This window comes from Acinonyx jubatus, chromosome C1, assembly GCF_027475565.1.
Source record: "Acinonyx jubatus isolate Ajub_Pintada_27869175 chromosome C1, VMU_Ajub_asm_v1.0, whole genome shotgun sequence".
NCBI lineage: Eukaryota > Metazoa > Chordata > Mammalia > Carnivora > Felidae > Acinonyx > Acinonyx jubatus.
This window is the reverse complement of record NC_069381.1, coordinates 64,346,079-64,364,446: the sequence shown is the minus strand read 5'-3', so window position 1 is coordinate 64,364,446 and position 18,368 is coordinate 64,346,079. Positions and strand designations below refer to the sequence as shown.

General features: G+C 34.6%; 1 protein-coding gene across 37 annotated transcripts in view; it reads left to right on the top strand.

Moving 5' to 3' along the window:
- Positions 1-18,368, top strand: part of FUBP1 (far upstream element binding protein 1) — a 51,667-nt gene that overhangs the window by 15,044 nt on the left and 18,255 nt on the right. For 4 of the 37 annotated variants that reach the window (XM_053214271.1, XM_053214275.1, XM_053214269.1 and 1 more), the window contains 8 exons: positions 1,539-1,690; positions 1,778-1,857; positions 4,935-5,072; positions 7,009-7,083; positions 12,866-12,925; positions 13,006-13,151; positions 15,751-15,797; positions 18,047-18,276. In XM_053214271.1, the coding sequence (XP_053070246.1) occupies positions 1,539-1,690; positions 1,778-1,857; positions 4,935-5,072; positions 7,009-7,083; positions 12,866-12,925; positions 13,006-13,151; positions 15,751-15,797; positions 18,047-18,080 (732 nt within the window). In that variant the 3' untranslated portion in view covers positions 18,081-18,276. Of the gene's footprint in view, positions 1-1,538; positions 1,691-1,777; positions 1,858-4,934; positions 5,073-7,008; positions 7,084-12,865; positions 12,926-13,005; positions 13,152-13,394; positions 13,452-13,534; positions 18,277-18,368 lie in introns of those variants that run through there. The other 33 variants (XM_053214282.1, XM_053214281.1, XM_053214278.1 and 30 more) reach the window with 24 other exon arrangements.

Here is an 18,368-nt window from a genome sequence, read left to right as displayed (position 1 = left end):
CAGGCTGTTAGGTTCAAAATACTCTGAATCATTTACTGTGTGACCTTGGAGAAAGTTGTTTATACTTGTTTGCCTCTTGTTTCTTTCTCTGAAAATAAGGATAATAATAGCTATTTTACAGGTTGTACAAATGATATGAGGTTTGTGTCACTTAAAAGAGTGCCTCGTACATAACCCTATGAAAATGTTGCTACTTTTTCAGTAGTCCTTTTTTACTTTCTGTAAGGGATTGGTTATGGATAATAGAAGTGAAGGATAATGAAAACAGATTTAAAGAGGTAAAGTAATAGAAGGAACTTGAAAAGTCATAGAGTTTAGGGTGCCTGGCTGGCTCAGTCAGTTAAGTGTCTGATTTCAACTCACATCGTAATCTCACAGTTCGTGGGTTTGAGCCCTGTGTCAGGCTCTGTGCTGACAGCTCAGATTCTGAAGCTTGCTTCAGATTCTGTGTCTCCCTCTCTCTCTGCCCCTCCCCTGCTCACGCTCTGTCTCTCTCAAAAATAAACGTTAAAATTTTTAAAATTACAAAGTTTAGCTTCATTATTTTGTAGTGAGGGAATAGACAACTAAATGTGATTTAAGCATTTTTCTTCAAAATGTCACATGATCAGTATTAACTTCATGAAAGCTAATTTGGATTATCAAAAGGAAAATCAACTAAGCATTATTAAGTGGGATGATATGAATATGAAGATAGGGTATTTAGAAACTAATGATAAAGGGGAAGAGAGGAAATGAATTTAAATTACTGATTTTAAATGGGGTTCCAGGGCACAAAGGTTATGAAGAGGAGTTTAGTTTTTTGAGTTACTAAAGTTACTAGTTGTTACTTTACATGATAAAGTACCCAGTAGTTCACAGTATAAAGCCTTAGCAATTTGGGGAATATATTGTCAAGGTGGTTGTCTGATTGTTAGGAAAGTAGATGCTGAATAGATGTAGAGAAAGAAAAGTTAGGGAAAACATGGTATTTGATACACTTCCATGATAAGATAATAAAGAAGTGTAGTAGAAGTAAGAGCTATAAAAAAGAAAGGGAAATAATGGAAAAGGGAATTCGTCTGAAAGGAAGAGAATGGAAGATAAAGGAGATGTTTCAGTTCTTTGCTGATGCTGTTGATTTTAATGAATTTTCAGGTCTTAATATTTAATATGGTAGAGTTGAGTTTTTTCAGCATGGGTGCCTGGGTGGCTCAATCAGTTAAGCGTCTGAATTTGGCTCAGGTCATGATCTTGCAGTTCCCTGAGTTTGAGTTCCGATTTGGGCTCTGTGCTGATAGCTCAGAACTTGGAGCCTGTTTCAGATTCTGTGTGTGTGTGTGTGTCTCTCTCTCTCTCTCTCTCTGCCCCTCCCCTGCTTGCTCACCCACTCTCTCTCTTAAAATAAGTAAACATTAAAAAAATTAAAAAATTTTTTGCAACATGAATGAGGAAATGAAGGAAAATCTAAAATATGTTGTTGGTGTTATTTGGCCTTTGAATTGTTAAGCCATTGCTGTTTTTCTGATTTTTTTGTACATCTCTTTGCTTTTTTACAGGGCCCAGTAAATCCTTTAGGGCCACCTGTACCCCATGGGCCCCATGGTGTCCCAGGCCCCCATGGGCCTCCTGGGCCTCCAGGGCCTGGAACTCCAATGGGACCATACAACCCTGCACCTTACAATCCAGGACCACCTGGCCCTGCTCCTCAGTAAGTACTGAGTTTGATTCTGGAGTTTTCCCCAAACATTCTAGCTTTTGGTAAATTGTGTTTTTATATTGATTTCTATCTTTTCAGTGGACCTCCAGCTCCTTATGCCCCCCAGGGGTGGGGAAATGCATATCCACACTGGCAGCAGCAGGCCCCTCCTGATCCAGGTAAAAGACATTTATCATTCATGTGTAATCTGTAGTTTTGTTTGCCTCTCCTGTTATATATACTCTTAAATTTTCTAGTGTCATTTCTACATTGTGTGCATTTTTCGCACTTGTTTCACTCTTTCAACAGGAGTCTTAGTTTCTGATTTTACCACAGTGTATGAGACTGAGTGAATATGATGTTTTCATGTAACTTTTTTCTACCTACGTTGACTTTCTCTCCTTTCAAAGTGATAAGAACAGAGTGCTAAAAGCCAGAAGCTATAGGAAGAAGTACAGTGTCTTAGTTTTAGATTCCAGTGCCATCAAATGTATGATGTGTTAATTGTGACATTGTCCATGAAAGAAGAGTGTACATTTATTTGTATAATTATGTGAGCATCTAATGGAGCATTTAATACTTAAATTTGAGAACTTGGTAGTTCTCAAATAAGATATGTAAGCTGTTTTAATCTTTTAATATTCCTTATGTAATTTCATATATTAGTAAAAATCAGGCCTCTGTTTAATGTCTGCATGTTAGAAATTAAAAATACGTTTAGTTAAATGTTTTCTCTGTTCCGATCTGGATTTTTGTATATATTACATTGTATTCTGTTATTGCATCTTCCACCCTCTAGTTTTCTTTCCATGATGGTCAAAGGGGCATTCATTGAAACCAATTAACATTTATTGATGATCCTTCTTTCTCACCTACTACCTATCTTTTAGGCCTCTTTCACTGGAGTAGTTTCAAGGAAGGTACTGAATTATGGATTCCTTTCCACACTAGTGTATTTATTTCTTGAAAGAACCTAAGTAATTGATTTAAATGAAATTGTTTTAGTGAATTTTATTAAAACATTGTTATTTAAATGTGGCCCTATATTTGTAACATATAATTTCCTGGGAAGTATGCTCTTTGAAATATGGTTACACATGACAGTAACCAAATAACCACAACTTTCATTCAAGAAACAACTTGAGTGTGCTAAGATGTGGGTATGCAAAGATTAGTTTACATTCTACAGCAGAAAAGTACACTCCCAAGTGTTAGCAATGCTATTATAGGTGGACTTACAGAAGGATCAAATGTAAGTTAGTGTATAATAGCTTAAACATCTTTATTAGGTATTTTTTTCTTCATTTTTATCTTAGTGCACACAAATAGGGAAGGGGCGGAGGGAGAGAAAGAATCCCAAGCAAGCTTCTTACCCTGCACAGAGCCCATAGCAGGGCCTGATGCCATGACCTTGGGATCATGACCTGGGCCAAAGTCAAGCATCGGATACTCAACCGACTGAGCCTAGTTGTCCCTAAATGTCTTTAAAGAAAGAAAAGATTTTTCCTTCCCTCTTATAAGCTAATTGGGATGGTGTGATTAAGCAGAGAAATCCGATAATTTAAGAGATTCAAGAGTTAGAGCAAGTTAAGGGGTGAATTTCTATTGGGGAACTTGGATCTGCAATACTGCACCATATGAGCCCTGTTCGGATCAGTAACGTGATTGAGAGAAATGATGGGAATAAGTAGTCTCTGTATCACAGTCTCATTTTTACCTCTGGGAGTAGTAGTGAAGTCACCGCTGTAAGAATTGGTTGATGAATATGGTTTGCGGCACTGTCTTTGGAAAAGAAGTAACCCATTAGCTAAGATGGCAGCTAGGATTAGATATTGCTTATATTAGACTTCGCGTTATGTAAAAACCACATAATTGATTTAGATGAAACTTATAGTCAGTTTAACATTTTTTTCTCACCTATAAAATGATAAATGAAACGATATCATGTTGAGTGAATAATTAGTAAATTCTCCATATGTATTATATCTAACTGTAAGTCTGGTTTTGTTAATACAGTCTACACATTCAAGAGTACAAGTATTGCCTTTCAAAGTCTGTTTTATCTCAGTTTCTCTAGCCAGAGATGGTGTCAAGTGAAATATTTGTATTAGTACACAGGTAATCCAACTTAGAAAAGCAATACATTTTTTACTTGGAAGATGTGGAGGGTAGATAATGCCTTACAATTGTATTACCTTAAAAATTGTATCACTCTAGAAATCCCTGCTCCTTTTTCCTCAGACTTCACTAAACTTTATTAAGCAGCTGAGACTCACTGCCCACATGGGATAAAGGATAAACAGATTTCATATAGATACAGGCTCTGCCTAAGGAAATTACATTCTTCTTGGTGATATAAACTAATAAAGATATACTGTAGTGTCACATGATGTATTCTTGGTATAAAGGACAGAATCAAGAAGAGGATTTCTGTTTCTAAGAGGTCTCAAACTGTGATCGCATGAGTTGGTTTTTATGGAGGATGAATGAGGAGTGCAAGTCCAGAGAAAGCATAACAAGGTCTGAGGCCAGATATGAGCATTGGAACTTCTGAAAAGTACAAGCAGTTTACTGTGACCAGAACTTGAGTGTTAGAAAAATACTGACAAAAGAGGGGAAGATGAGGCTGGAATGGAAAGGATAAGCCAGAGGGTCAGATCATGAAAGATACTGGGTGATAATGTTGCACTTAAAAGCTTTTGACAGCCCTGAAGTCTCTGGAATGAACAATTTCAAGTAGGGCAGTGACATCAAGTGTATGATTTAGGATAATTACTTTGAAATATGATGTGAAATATGACTGTTTAAGATTCTTAAAGAATGCAGGACTTTCTTTAAGACAGGACAAAACTCAGTTTTAAAATAATTGTTTCTTGTACAGATAGTTCCTAGAAATCCTTTCCTTTAGTCATCTACCACGTAGAACTGCTGTGCTTGAGGCAAAACTAGGTTAAAAAAAAAAAGGGCACAGAATGTTGTAAGGCAAATTGGATTTGAAAGCAAGAGATCTTTATTCCTATTACGGTTCTGCCACTCAACTAGTTTTCTAAGAATTAGGTCACTTAATTTCTGTACCTCACTTTACTGAAATTAAAGGAAATAATGACAAAATAAGAATTTAAAACTTCTCATTTACTGTTTTTGATCTCCAGTTAATTTTGGGGTCTCTTTCTTTGCCAAAGAGGGTGTGAGAGAGAGTGTGTGTGTGAGAGATTATGGACTTTAGATGCAAACCTTGAATTTGTGTTTATTCTAGCTAAGGCAGGAACGGATCCAAATTCAGCAGCTTGGGCTGCCTACTATGCTCACTATTATCAGCAGCAAGCACAGCCACCACCTGCAGCTCCTGCCGGTGCACCAACTACAACCCAAACCAATGGACAAGGTAACTATGGTAACTAAAACATTTATTTTGTATGTAGAAATAGAAACTTATGTTTGGAATTCTGTATGAAGTACATCAGTGTATAACACCTAAAAACTTTCCATATTTCATTATAGCTTCAGTGAGCAGATTTCCCTTATTAAAAATAAGTTTGAAATAGTTTAAAATAATTGCATCTTACGTAAAAGTTTAAGTTGTAAGATAACATTATAGAACACCCAGAAAACCTACCTGTCAGTATTTTATCTCCCATCTCCCACTTGTCCCATTCTGTCATATGTGTCCATATCCATTACCAGTAATCTTTCAGAACCATTTAAGACCAAGCTGTGCACATGATGTCCCAGTACCCTTAAATACCCTTTTGTATTAACTCCAATAATACATGACCATCATACAGTCCTCTAAAACATTAAGTCAGCATTGATACATCATTACTGTCCTGATGCAGAGCCCTTACTCCGATTTCACCATTTATCCTATCCGTTTCTCTATTCTGATCTAGGATCCCATCTGGTAAAAAAAAAAAAAAAAGCACAGACCTTTTGTCTTATGCGATGACTGTCAAATTAGCATAGGTCACCTGAGCCTTTTCTCAAAAAGATGAGGTCATGATCGTGAAGTCCTACTTGGTATGTGGCAGTACCTCAGAAATATTGCTATGTTCCTCTTAGTGCATTACATCAAGGGTCATGTAATGTTGACCTGCTTCATCCCTGGTGATGGTAACCATAGTCGCTTGGTCATGTTGGTGTCTGCCAGGTTTCTATACCATAAAATTACCATTTTTCTCTTTGAAATTAACAAATACTTTTTGGGGAATTATACTGAGTTGATAAGACTATTCTGTTCCTTCCTGAACTTCTGCCCATTGGCCTTAGCCTTCTTTGATAACATGTGCCTGATTCAGGTACAGCCATGATGGTAATTTCTGTTTGCATCATTCTACGTGTATTAGTTGGTATTATAAGGAAGAAGTTTTCTTTTATTTCTTTATATCAGTATGGACTCCTGTGTTATTCAACATGTATTTTAAACTATCTTTACTATTTTGATTATCAGATTGCCCTAACTTTGGTCATTCAGGAGTACCTTTGAGATGGTTCCTGTATCCTTTTGACATGTCTGTCATTCTTTTTTAACTTTTTTTAAATGTTTGTTTATTTTTGAGAGGGGCGGGGAGGGAGAAGATCTGAAGCAGTTTGCCAACAGCAGCAAGCCCAATGTGGGGCTTGAACTCATGAACCGTGAGATCATGACCTGAGTCAAAGTCAGATGCTTAACCAACTGAGGCACCCTGACATGTTTGTCATTTTTTAAGCATGTCTTTACTTTCCTGCCCAAAAGATGCTTATTTTGTGCTTTCTGGGCTCAAGCCCTAAAATCAGCTATTTTTCTAAGTAGCCCTGATTTCCTTTTAGCAGATGATGGTATTTGAGAAATCAAAAACTCCGTGTGTTCATTTCTACCATGGTGATATGGAACCTAGGAAATTTATATACATGTATGCTTATGAGTGCATATATGAAACATTAGTATCTATATATGTATATATTTCTCAAACCATTATACTGCTTGCAGAATTCTATTGTAACACATCAGAGTTCTTTCTGGCTTTTTCCCTTTCACTGCCTATAAATAGTGAATGACTTGGTATCCTCAGTGTATATCCTTACTTGACCAATGAATTTACTTACATGCTCAGTGTAACTCCTCTTCCATGTGTATAAACAAACTTTCTCTGTTGAGGGCCTCTGTACCTCCTGTGTCCTGTGTTTTAGGCACCAGCAAGGATCCCACTACCACATAGCACCCTCCCTCCTGCCCCTCACTCCCTATGGCAGGCCACTCCTACTTTCTCCATTCAAGGAATAGAAGTAAAGGGCCAAGATTGTCTTTTGAAACTGTTAATCCTTTTTTTTTTTTAATGTTTTTCTTAAACAAGGAGATCAGCAGAATCCAGCTCCAGCTGGACAGGTTGATTATACTAAGGCCTGGGAAGAGTATTACAAGAAAATGGGTATGTTCTACATTTCTTTTTTACACATTTAGTTAAATTGAATTTGAAACATTTAATAAATCTCACTAGAAGGATGAAGATTGATATAAAACCATGTTTGCATTATGTTTTTGTTACTTGCACTTTGTTTTTAACTTTTAATATCTTGAAGGGAATATCGGATGTGTTCTTTTTTTTTTTTTTAATGTTTATATTTAAGAGAGAGAGTGTGTGGAAGCGAGAGAGGGGTAGAGAGAGAGAGAGACAGAATCTGAAGCAGGCTCCACGCTCTGAACTGTCAGCACACAGCCTGACACTGAGCTCGAACTCACGAGCCGTGAGATCATGACCTGAGCTGACGTCAGACGCTTAACCGACTGAGCCACCCAGGCACCCCTGAATGCATTCTAAAATCACTGATTCTAAAAATACATAATTCTTAAAATTGTGGTTATATAACAAGGAAATCCTTTTGTTTCTAAATGAATTTGTCAGCCACAATAATTAAAACCAAAAGTTCCACTGTTGCCACCTATGACCCTGAATATTACTTGTACTTTTGTCAAAGACAGTTACATATATCAGTAGCCTGAATGGCATAGGTTAAATTCTAGAGAGCCAAGCAAAAATCGGTTGTGTGGTATTTTCTGCTGCACAGTAACTAGATAAGTAACCTACAGGGACATAGGATGTTAGTTACTTAAATAACATTTGCATATAGGAGAAAGGAAAAGTTGTACTCTAGAAAGGTCATTTCGATTCGGTAACTGTAGAACACATACTACATACCAAACAGTGATAGATGCTGAGAATGTGATTGTGAGGGTAAACAGGTAGGAGCCCCTGACCTTCTGGTTATTATATTCTCATGGAGGATACAATGGTTAATCAAGTGTTTTGCTAAATATATTACTACAAATGGTTACAAATGAAAACTATACTTCTACTAACAGTTGAAATGTACAGCCACTAAGTGGTAGAACCAGAATTTGAACTCCCAAGAGGGCCTAAACTCCAAGCCCATCTCCCAGATTTGTTTTTTTCTGGGACTATTTGGAACTTGATATTCATTTGACCCTTAACATAGGTTTGAATTTTATGGGTTTACTTATAAGTGGGGTTTTTTTTTTTTACAGTATTCTATAAATGAACTTTATGATTTTCTTCTTGTTTCTCTAGCTTACTTTATTGTAAAATACAGCATATAATACTCAAAATGTGTGTTAGTCCACTGTTTATGTTATCTGTAAGGCTTCTGGTCAAAGGAGACTATTAGTAGTTAAGCTTGTCCAAAGTCAAAGGTTGTATGTGGGTTTTCAACTCCACAGAGGTCTGTGCCCATTAACCCCTGAATTGTTAAAGGGTCAGCTGAACAGATAGTAGTTTTTGTTTTTAGAAGGTTATGGTGTCATTTGAAATTGACCCATGTACACTACAGCCACTTGTCACAAATGAAAGCCAAACAGATAAACTCATCCATTCTTCCCAGGTATAGAATGAATGTATAGATGGTAGAATTTTATCATAGTATACAGTCTGTTTGAGATTTTCAACATAAACTTCAATGTTTCTTTGCCTGTGAGTGTTTTGTCGTCTTCACAGAAAGAAAATTTTCCAGAATGGTGATTATATTAAATTTTCTTTTGTGTAGGATACGTTTACTTCATGATAAGGATGTTTTATGCAGCTTATTTTCTATTTAAAGAAAGAAAAATTGTTTTTCCTGTTAGTATGACTTTCCATGCTACATTCCTGAGGCTAAAACAGATTATGTTTTTGTGACCCATCTTATCTCAGGCAGGTCTACAACAGCTAAAATTCTGCAAAAAAATACTTTTAAAAAACTTTAATCTCAAAGCAGTATACTCTAATTAGGGTGATCACATAATTTATCCTGACTGGGATATACTTTTGAGAATAACTGAGAATGCTATTAATAATCATCCCATGATAGTGGTCAGGACATATGGTCACTTTAACTTGTATGAAATAGTGTCACCATTGTAAAAATTTGAGCATGTTGCAATTAAAAATCGCTGGGTCTGACTTATATTTTCACCATGGTTAATGTGCCACAGATGTTCCCTATGTTAATATTAAAAATAAGTAAAAACAGGCCTGTTTGTGGACTTAGATAATTATTGGGGAACTGGTGAAACTTGTGTTTTATTGTATTTTATCATTCATTTGCAGCACGTTGATAAATTTATGGTTTGGTTTTTCTACCTTTTATTTTCCCAGAGTGAGCAGGTGTGTTGAATGTAATCTGTGAGGTCTTAATACCATTCAGATTTTTTTTTTTCTCAGTTATGTGTTTTTCTGTAGCACTATAGTGATCAGCTGTTAATTTTTTTGAGCAAAAGATAAGTTGAATGATTATTTCACATATAAATCTTAAGGGAAATAATAATAAATTGCCAGGTCTCTAATCCTGGCTAGCAAGTCAATTTATTTTGTCCTATAGAAGTTCTTTTTGCAAATGAGTTGTTGCTTAACTACCTTAATTTCTTCTGGGTGCATTACTTGCCAGATATTGAAGCATAAGACTAATATAATTCAGTTTTCAAGATTTTGTTTAAGTAATCTCTATGCCCATTGTGGGGCTTGAACTCACAACCCTGAGATCAAGAGTCATGTGCTCTACCAAGGCAGTTTTCAAGATTTGTAAATAAAAGGGAAGAAAGTAATAAGATATTAGGGAGATAAAAATTTTTATCTCCAAATCCAACTATCTTATTTGGAGAGGCCAAGTTGAACTCTTACAGTGGCAGAGCTAGGATTTTCTAGGACTCTGGACATCCCAGTTCCCAATCTAGTAACCTCTTTACCAAACTGGGCAGGCTGTCCCAGCTTCTGAAGCCAAATCTCAGCTTTGCCTGTTAAGGACAGAAAATATCCACTAACGTTATAAATGTGTCATTGTTTATAAGTAAGTAAATCTCTTAAAACAGGAGGGGTTTTTTTTGTTTTTAATGTTTGTTTTTGAGTGAGAGAAAGAGCGAGACACAGAATCCGAAGCAGCTCTGAGCTGATAGCAGAGCCTGACACGGGGCTGGAACCCATGAGCTGTGAGATTGTGACCTGAGCCGGTCGGACACGTAACTGACTGAGCCACCCAGGAGCCTCAAGTTAAGTTTTTTAGTTAGTTTTGTTTTCTGAAACAGTTCTGAATTTCGTAGGATTAATATCAAGAGAATTTAGGAGAGAAATTCACAAAGATGAGATTATAGAGGGTTAACAAAGGAAATTTTAAGTGTTACAAGGAATGGCAGTAAAGCTCGAAGAGTGGGTATTTATGGAGCTAGAATGAGGAAACTTTTGTAATAAGTAAACAGATCAAACTGGATTTCAAAGTAGACAGGCAGTTCCCATTTGGAAGAGGGCAGGTGAAGGCATTTTTTGGAAAAGTTTGACTTAGAGAAAGGCTCTTACAATATTAAGTACTGATGCGGTGGACTCTGAGCCTTTGGCATATGGTACCTTAAGGGGAAAGGGTGTGTAGTGAGGAGAATGGTTGTGGGAAAGAGGCAGGTATATAGAGCGATAACTTGTAGTGACATCTATTCAAGCAGGTTTGGCCATTGGGCTGTTATGTGTGAACTCTAGGGCAAGTCTTACCTCTTGAATGAAATGAAAGTCAAACCTTACAAATGGTGAATCTACATGTAAATGTTAAGTGATGTTCTAAAATATAAACTAAACAGGCATCACAATAGTTCTTGAACTAAGAAGGATAAAGGGAGCAAGCTAAAGTACATTCCTAAAGGGGGCAGAGAGGCACAAGAGGCTAGGGGAGAGCCAAGTAAGTCCTAAGCAGATAGGAAGAGTTATTTTCCAGCAGGGCAAAACTTGCCCCTCATGTTGGAGGAGTGAGATGACTTTTTCTTTGGACACCTTCAAGATTGGAATGTGAGGTGTTTATGACTTACCAAGTGCTTGATTTTCTTACAGTCTGGCATGTTTACCCTTCACTTTCCACAGAAATATTTGAAATGGGAGAGTAGGTAACATTTGAATTGGATGAATTTTCTTAATGTGTCTCTGTTTCTACCATCTTATATTGTAATTTTGCCTCTAAAATGAATATCTCTTAACAATGATGTTCAGTCCCTTTTTGTAAACCTGAAGTAGAAATTGTTGCTGTCTTAACCGAGTTTGGCCTCAAGTCAGCAGGTTTTCAAGTGTACAACTTGTAAGAGACATTGTGTGGTTTTATTACTCTTGATACCCTGGGATATTTGGGAGTTGTCTAAATACTGAAACCTATTTCAGATTTGTTTAAATTGTGTCTCATTGGATCAGTATGTTAAACTCACTTCCTCTTTGAAAAGAATTCTGGAAAACAAAACTAAGAATTTTGTTTATATTACATGGGATTTCTCTGTTGCCTATAGAAGGGGTTTTTTTTCTTGGATTTTTAAAGTTACTCATAAAAGTTAAAATTCTATTCACTGAGTTGCTTTTAATTCTTCAATTTTGTGATTGATGGTGATAGCCTATTTTCAGCAACTATACAGAGTTCAGCTATACAAAGTTGGCAACATCCAACAAACATAAAAAACAACTTTCCCTGTGTCTGTTCTCTAGTATTTTTTATCTAGCTATAATAATTTCACCAGGCAAAGTAATAAGCTATATAAAATTCTGCTCAAAAAAGGGAGCTCAATAGGAAAACACATGTTCTTCCTCCCCAACTTTTTATTTTATAAATTTTTATACCTTGATAAAATCAGAAAAATCATACAGTGAACACCCATATTTATATTCTCTATTCAAATTCTACATTTTTAAAAAGTTTATCATGTAATTTGTGTGTGTATATATGTATTTTTTGTGCCTGAGCCTTTACAAAGTAGGTTGCACACTGTTGTAAATAAATTATTTCAGTAATATCAACATATAGACCATATTTTCTTTGGTTGTCAGAAAAATGTCTCTTGTGGCTGTGTGTGTGTATGTTGTCTTTATTTTAATCCAGAGCCCATTTAAATTTTGTGCGTTGGATTTGGTTAATTCTCTTTAGTCTCTTAATTACCCTGCTTAAAAAAATACCTGCTCATGAAAGCTGTTGAGTTTTGTGTTTGATTGATCTTGTTCCTTCGAATGTCTTTGGTAATTGTTCTTTATGTTCTTTGTCATGTTACTTTTAATAAAATTGTATTGTGGTTTGAACATATATTAAAATTTTAAACATCTTATTATTAAAGAGTATTTTGATGGTTAGTCTTCGTACACATAATGTATAGGTCACAAATCAGGAAACAAAGATCTTGACCGTATCTTGAAATAATGAAGTCTTTAATAGATTTCACATGGGTTTTTTGTTTTTCAAAAATGTTCTTTTCCTCCATCAAAGATTTACATTTTATTTAAAACCTGTAGTGTAACATCCAAATGAATAAGACAAGAAAAAATAGTGGTCTCTCCCCTCCCCACGCCCAGCATCACCATCAGGGAACCATAGATTGTTTACTTGAAATACTTGCCAAACTCCGTTTAGAACATTAATATTTATAAATTCTGTAATTGAATCCAGATTGTGCCTAAATCATTGCCTTTCTTGTTAAAACTATGTGGATGGTTTTGATTTCGCTTTTTATTAATAGTAATGCTTTAGAACTAAAAGTTACGATTAATGTAAGGTAAAAAGAAACAGCATTCTGATTTCTTTAATTACAGAGTAGTTTTCTGACACTAATGAATAAGATAAAACAGGAGCAATTCTGACCCTCTGTGCTTGTCTTTGTAACCTGTACTTACAGTGGATATAATTTTGTATTAAAATTTAGGGGGTTTTTTTTAGGTCAACAAGGGCAGACACAAGATTATTCAAAAGCTTGGGAGGAATATTACAAGAAGCAAGGTATTGTTTTTATTAGAAATGAGATTCTTTTGGGCTTTTAATTGTGGTTACAGCAACAAAGTTGTTCTGTTTTCTCAAAGGTCAAGCGGTTCCTGCTCCTACTGGTGCTCCACCAGGTGGTCAGCCAGATTATAGTGCAGCCTGGGCTGAGTACTATAGACAACAAGCAGCCTACTATGCCCAGACAAGTCCCCAGGGAATGCCACAGCATCCTCCAGCACCTCAGGTATACTAAACTTGCTAATGTGTTGATTTCTACTCCAATCATGTTTTCTGCATGTTTACTGTTTTGTCTGTTTGGGATTATGTTTGCCTTTTAAATTTTTATCTGGCATAGCATAACTAAATGAAGTACTGTGATGTATTGTTTGGGTTTTTTTGTTTGTTTTTTTTATAATGCTTTCTGGCATCTGAGTGCTGAGTATTTCTACAGTGCCTCTGATTTTAAAAATAAATTTTTTTCCCCCAGGGATTTGCAAATCATGCAAGAAGCCACCACCATTTATATTAACCAGTTTTTCTTTCTTAAAGGATTCACTCCTGAGTTAGCTCCATTTAAAGGATTTTCTTTAACTTTTTGTGTATTTCTTATGTATCTCTTCTGCACAGGGCCAATAATAAGAAGTGGACAATACAGTATTTGCTTCATTGTGTGGGGGAAAAAAACCTTTGTTAAATATATGGATGCAGACGACTTGATGAAGATCTTAATTTTGTTTTTGGTTTAAAATAGTGTTTTTTTTTTTTTTTTGAAAATGTACAAAATATCTATCACTACTGATAGGAGGTTAATATTTCTGTGTAGAAATGAAAATTGGTTTGTTTTTAGTATTTAGTGTAGATGTACACATTCCAGCAAATGTATTTGCAACTATTATGTGGTCAATGCTTTGTGATATAAATGTACTTTTTCAATGTATACTTTCACTTTTAAAATGCCTGTTTTGTGCTTTACAATAAATGATATGAAACCTCCTGTGTCGGTAAGTTGGATATGTGGGTATTTAAAGGATTCATAATTTGTTAGCAATGATAAATTAAGATACATATACACAAAATATAAGCTTTCCCCATGAAATATTAATTGAGTTTTTAAACACTGGCATGTTTTTTCCCCCTTGCAGTATAGTAGTAGATTGGAGGATCTTTTCCATTTATTGTATTTGGCTGTTTCAGCACAAGTAATCCTGATATCTTCATTTTTTTTTCCTTCTGTTTGATTCAAAACTGCATGTGTGTACAGTGATCTTTTGGCATACTTCCATTGCATTAACAGTGAAATTTCCTTTTATACATGACCACTGTTTCAGATCTGTACTGCTGCTATAACAGTTAACCTTTCTGTTCTTAATTTGATAATTACTTCGATTTCCAAGACTGTTTCAGCATAACTAATTTTAAACAGTTTTCGGATAGTGAATATGAGTAGTTGAATAAGAAGTTTTTTCATGTAAAGAAACTTTCAATGTATACAGTATTAGTGTGTTTCTTTTTAAATTTAGGGTAGAAAAGTAAATAGTATGCAAAAAGTATAGCTACAGTGCATCTGCCATTGAAACATTATCGGGGTATGGAAATGTTCAAGCTTTTTTCTTTTTTTTTCTTTTTGCAGTATAGTTAAGCCTTGTTTTGTAAATGCACAAGTCCAATCATTGAATCAACTTAATTTTTTATGTACTTGAAATCACTTTATTACCCTATAACACTCATGCTGAAGTTCTGATATTTTGTTGAAATCCATTGTTTTACTCTTTGCATATTTGTTGGCTCTTTGCATATTAATATATTAGACTACATGCAAATACAGTCTGTCTTGCCATTGTCTGTTGAAGTGCAGGTTTGATCCAGCCAGTATAGAACTAGCTCTGTAGGGGTGAGGAGGACTGTGCTGTGTATCATCCTTGATTGTGTTCCTTCAAGGAGCATTGCACTGTAAGTACATCAGAATGACAAATTGATGAACTGCAACAGTATCTTTTTGTCAATGTTCCACATAATGTAAATGCCATACTTTGTGTGAATATTATGTTGGAATACAGTGCTGATATCTTGGAAAACCATAACTGCTTCTTAATTTAACATAGAATAATACATAGGTCTGTATTTTTTTTTAAGTGAGCTTAATGGGTAAGTATTTTTGATATGCTTTAGCTATAGCTAAAGAAAACTGATCATTAAAATTGAATAGTATTACTCATTGGTGCTCCTAAAATATATTGCTTTTCAGTGTACAGTATGCATATCTTCTATATTAATATGAAAGACTTGAAATGTGTCAGACAGAAGTGGTTTTCAGTTTGCAAATATTAAGCAATGTAGCAGTTTTAACACCATTTCATAAATATATATATACATATATATATATATATATTCTTTTCATTGGTGGGGAGCACCAGTTCTGAATATACTATAAAGGAAGATGTACAAGGACATAAATGTTGAGATTACTTATAGGGTAGAAAATAGCAGTTCAGTTCATTATAGATATTTGAAATGTTTTTGATTGTTTTATAGAACCTGGAGTGACTTCCCTTGCCCTTATTTAGATATGGATATATAGTTCTAGTTTGAAGTTTAATAGTTAAGGAGTTAGTTATGTGTTACCTTTAAGAGTAGGGTTATTGACATGAACAATTTCAGTATTTTGCATGATACTGTTTTATAGATGACCTTTTAGGAAAGTGGTGCATTTATTGATTAAACTGAAGAAATAGCTCAGTTGGATTCAATATCATAACTCACAAATTGGAGGCTGTTGATTTTGATTCATTTAAGGTTTAAAATCTTTATTAATTGCAAACAGTGCAATTATTTATACTTCACAGTGCCTTCCCAGACCTTCCACCTTAGGTTCTGCTGCAAAAAGCAACAGGTAAGCACAACCTAAGGACATATATAAATAAATATTTCAGTACATTAATGTTGTCCCTGTGAGGTTTTTGTGGTTGTGTATTCAAAAGCAATCTGCTACTGCTTCCCCAAAATGTATTTTGTTATTTATGCTACCATTTCAGTGGAAAGTCTGTAAGTTGTTCAAACAACTGTTTACATTTCTGGGTAATGTTTTTTATTTTAATTTTTTTATTAAAACAAGAAAAAAGAAATGATGAGTAGATTGCTGCTATAATTGAACTACATCCAAACTTTTTGTAATCTTTTCCCAACTACAGAAGAATTGTTAAGAAAGGGCAGTTAACATAGTTTTCGAGATTTAGGAAATCATTTGGTTAGAAACTTCAACAGCCTTCACAAGCTTTTTATGATTGACAGGTTGACAGGACATTTTCTTTCTTTGCCCTCCAAAGCTATATGGAGTTTATTTTTTTCTTATTCTTGAAGTATAACAATTCAGTAAGGACATTATGGGTCAGAATTTTATTACGAAGTTTTTTTTTTTTTTTTAAGACAATTCAGTTTTCGTAACATACACTGAAAAAGGAAAATATAAGGAATACTGGCAGTATGTTTTGATAAGCATGTGCATCAGTGAAATGTTAACTGTATAGCAAATAACCTTTCATAATCTGTATAGCAACCAATATTTTTCTGATTTATAATACTTTAATAATTGACGCTGCATTTTACTTTTTTTGCCAGTTTAAAATGTTTGTGTTCTTATAGATGATTTTAACTGGTACATATTTTGAGTTAAGATGAATGTATTAAAGCAGCATCCTATCAGTTTTGTTTATTCAGTTTCTAAAATGTGCTGATCCTTTTAAAACTCCTGCTTATCTCTACAACAAAGAAAAATATTCAAAAATACTGCCTTCATTTTCACACACAGTGCTGAAGATGCTGCAAGCACCAAATCATAGCTCATAAAATCAGGTCCTGAGATAGTTAACCATAAAGAGGAATCCTTTGAGTGTATGCCATTGGTGAGCCGATGAGCATGGACCATAGAAGGGCTCAATGTAGAAGGTAAAATTGGCAAATCATAATTGAGAAATATGAAATGTATTCCCATACATTGGTATAGGGTGTAATGTACCTGCTTTTGATCACTTTTCATTTTAAAGTGCTATTTGCTTGATCTTAAATGTTCCATGAACTGTTAAATTTTGTAAGTTGTGTAGTTAACTGCACCACATTTATGTGTGTGTGTGTATTGTTTTAATAGTCAATGATAGGTATGTTAAGACTGATAATATAAAGGAGATCTTTGAACCTTAAGGAGCCTTTCAACTTTTGGTTAGCTGTAGTTTGCATTTTTATAAAATAATAGATGAATGCTAATAGATATTGGGGCATTGTTTCTATCTCAAGAGTTTTTTTAACTCATTACCATAAGCCTTCACTGATAACTGCATTTTTAAAATGGCGCTAATCTTAAGCTTGAAATAAATGGAAAGCAGAAAAGGTGAGCCAGTTGACTTGAATGCAATGGATGTTAGGAGTGGTAGAAACAATGTTTAGATTGAAATTGAACTGATTTATTTTATTTAGCACTTAAAAACTTGACAATGTGTTTAAGATATTTTAGTGTGGTGATACTTAGAATTCTAATGGGTTTGATGTTTCTTTTAGAAATGAAAAGTATACTTTTATTTTTAATTAACAAAAATGGTTTTAATACTAAAACTAGTGATTTAATACTAGTTGTTTATAAACATTGTAAAATATTTCCTTAGCCAAATACCTTGGTAGTTAACTCAAAAGGGTGGGTTTGGGTAGGAGTAGCAGAGTAAACTTAAGCGGGAAATAGGAATATATGCAGAAGTGATTACGTTTGTTTGAGTGCTCTGCCAGGAGAACCAGTTCTATCTGTGAACATCTGTTGTCTAGAGTAAGGATGTAGAAATTATCAATGAGGATGTCTTTTTATTTTCTAAAATTCTGCCTCATTTTAAAATGTATTTTAACAGTACCTAAAGATAATTTTGACTCTGAAAATAACCTTTATTTTTTGTTTAGTCACTTGAGTTATCTTGCCACAGTATAAACTTCTGAGGGATTTAAATTGGTGCTTTTAAAAAAGAAGCAAATAAATCCCAAGGTTTTATTTTCTTCAGTGATAGCCCTATAGAAACTCATAAATGTATTTGCGCATATATATATATATATTTTTTCTTATGCATGCTCGATGCATTTTCGTCCTGAGAAAAGTGTTCTCTACAGAAACTACCCGTGTGTAAAAAGAAGATTGGCTTAAAATGGCTACTGTGATGGGAACAGTGTCTTAGGGAGATGCAGCTTGGACTTGAGGTAAATTGAATACTTTACAAACTGTGGTTTAGAGTTTGCTTTAATGACAATGTATGTAAAAGGGCACATGATTGCTGTAATTTTGTATTGATTATGGTTTCCTCAATAAAAAAATAATAAATGTACATTGATGAATATTATAAGGGAGTGTTTTGTTTCTTTTCTGAAATATTGAAAAGACTTTATTTTAAATACACAAGTTATTTTATTATGGGTTTACATTGTAAAATAAAAT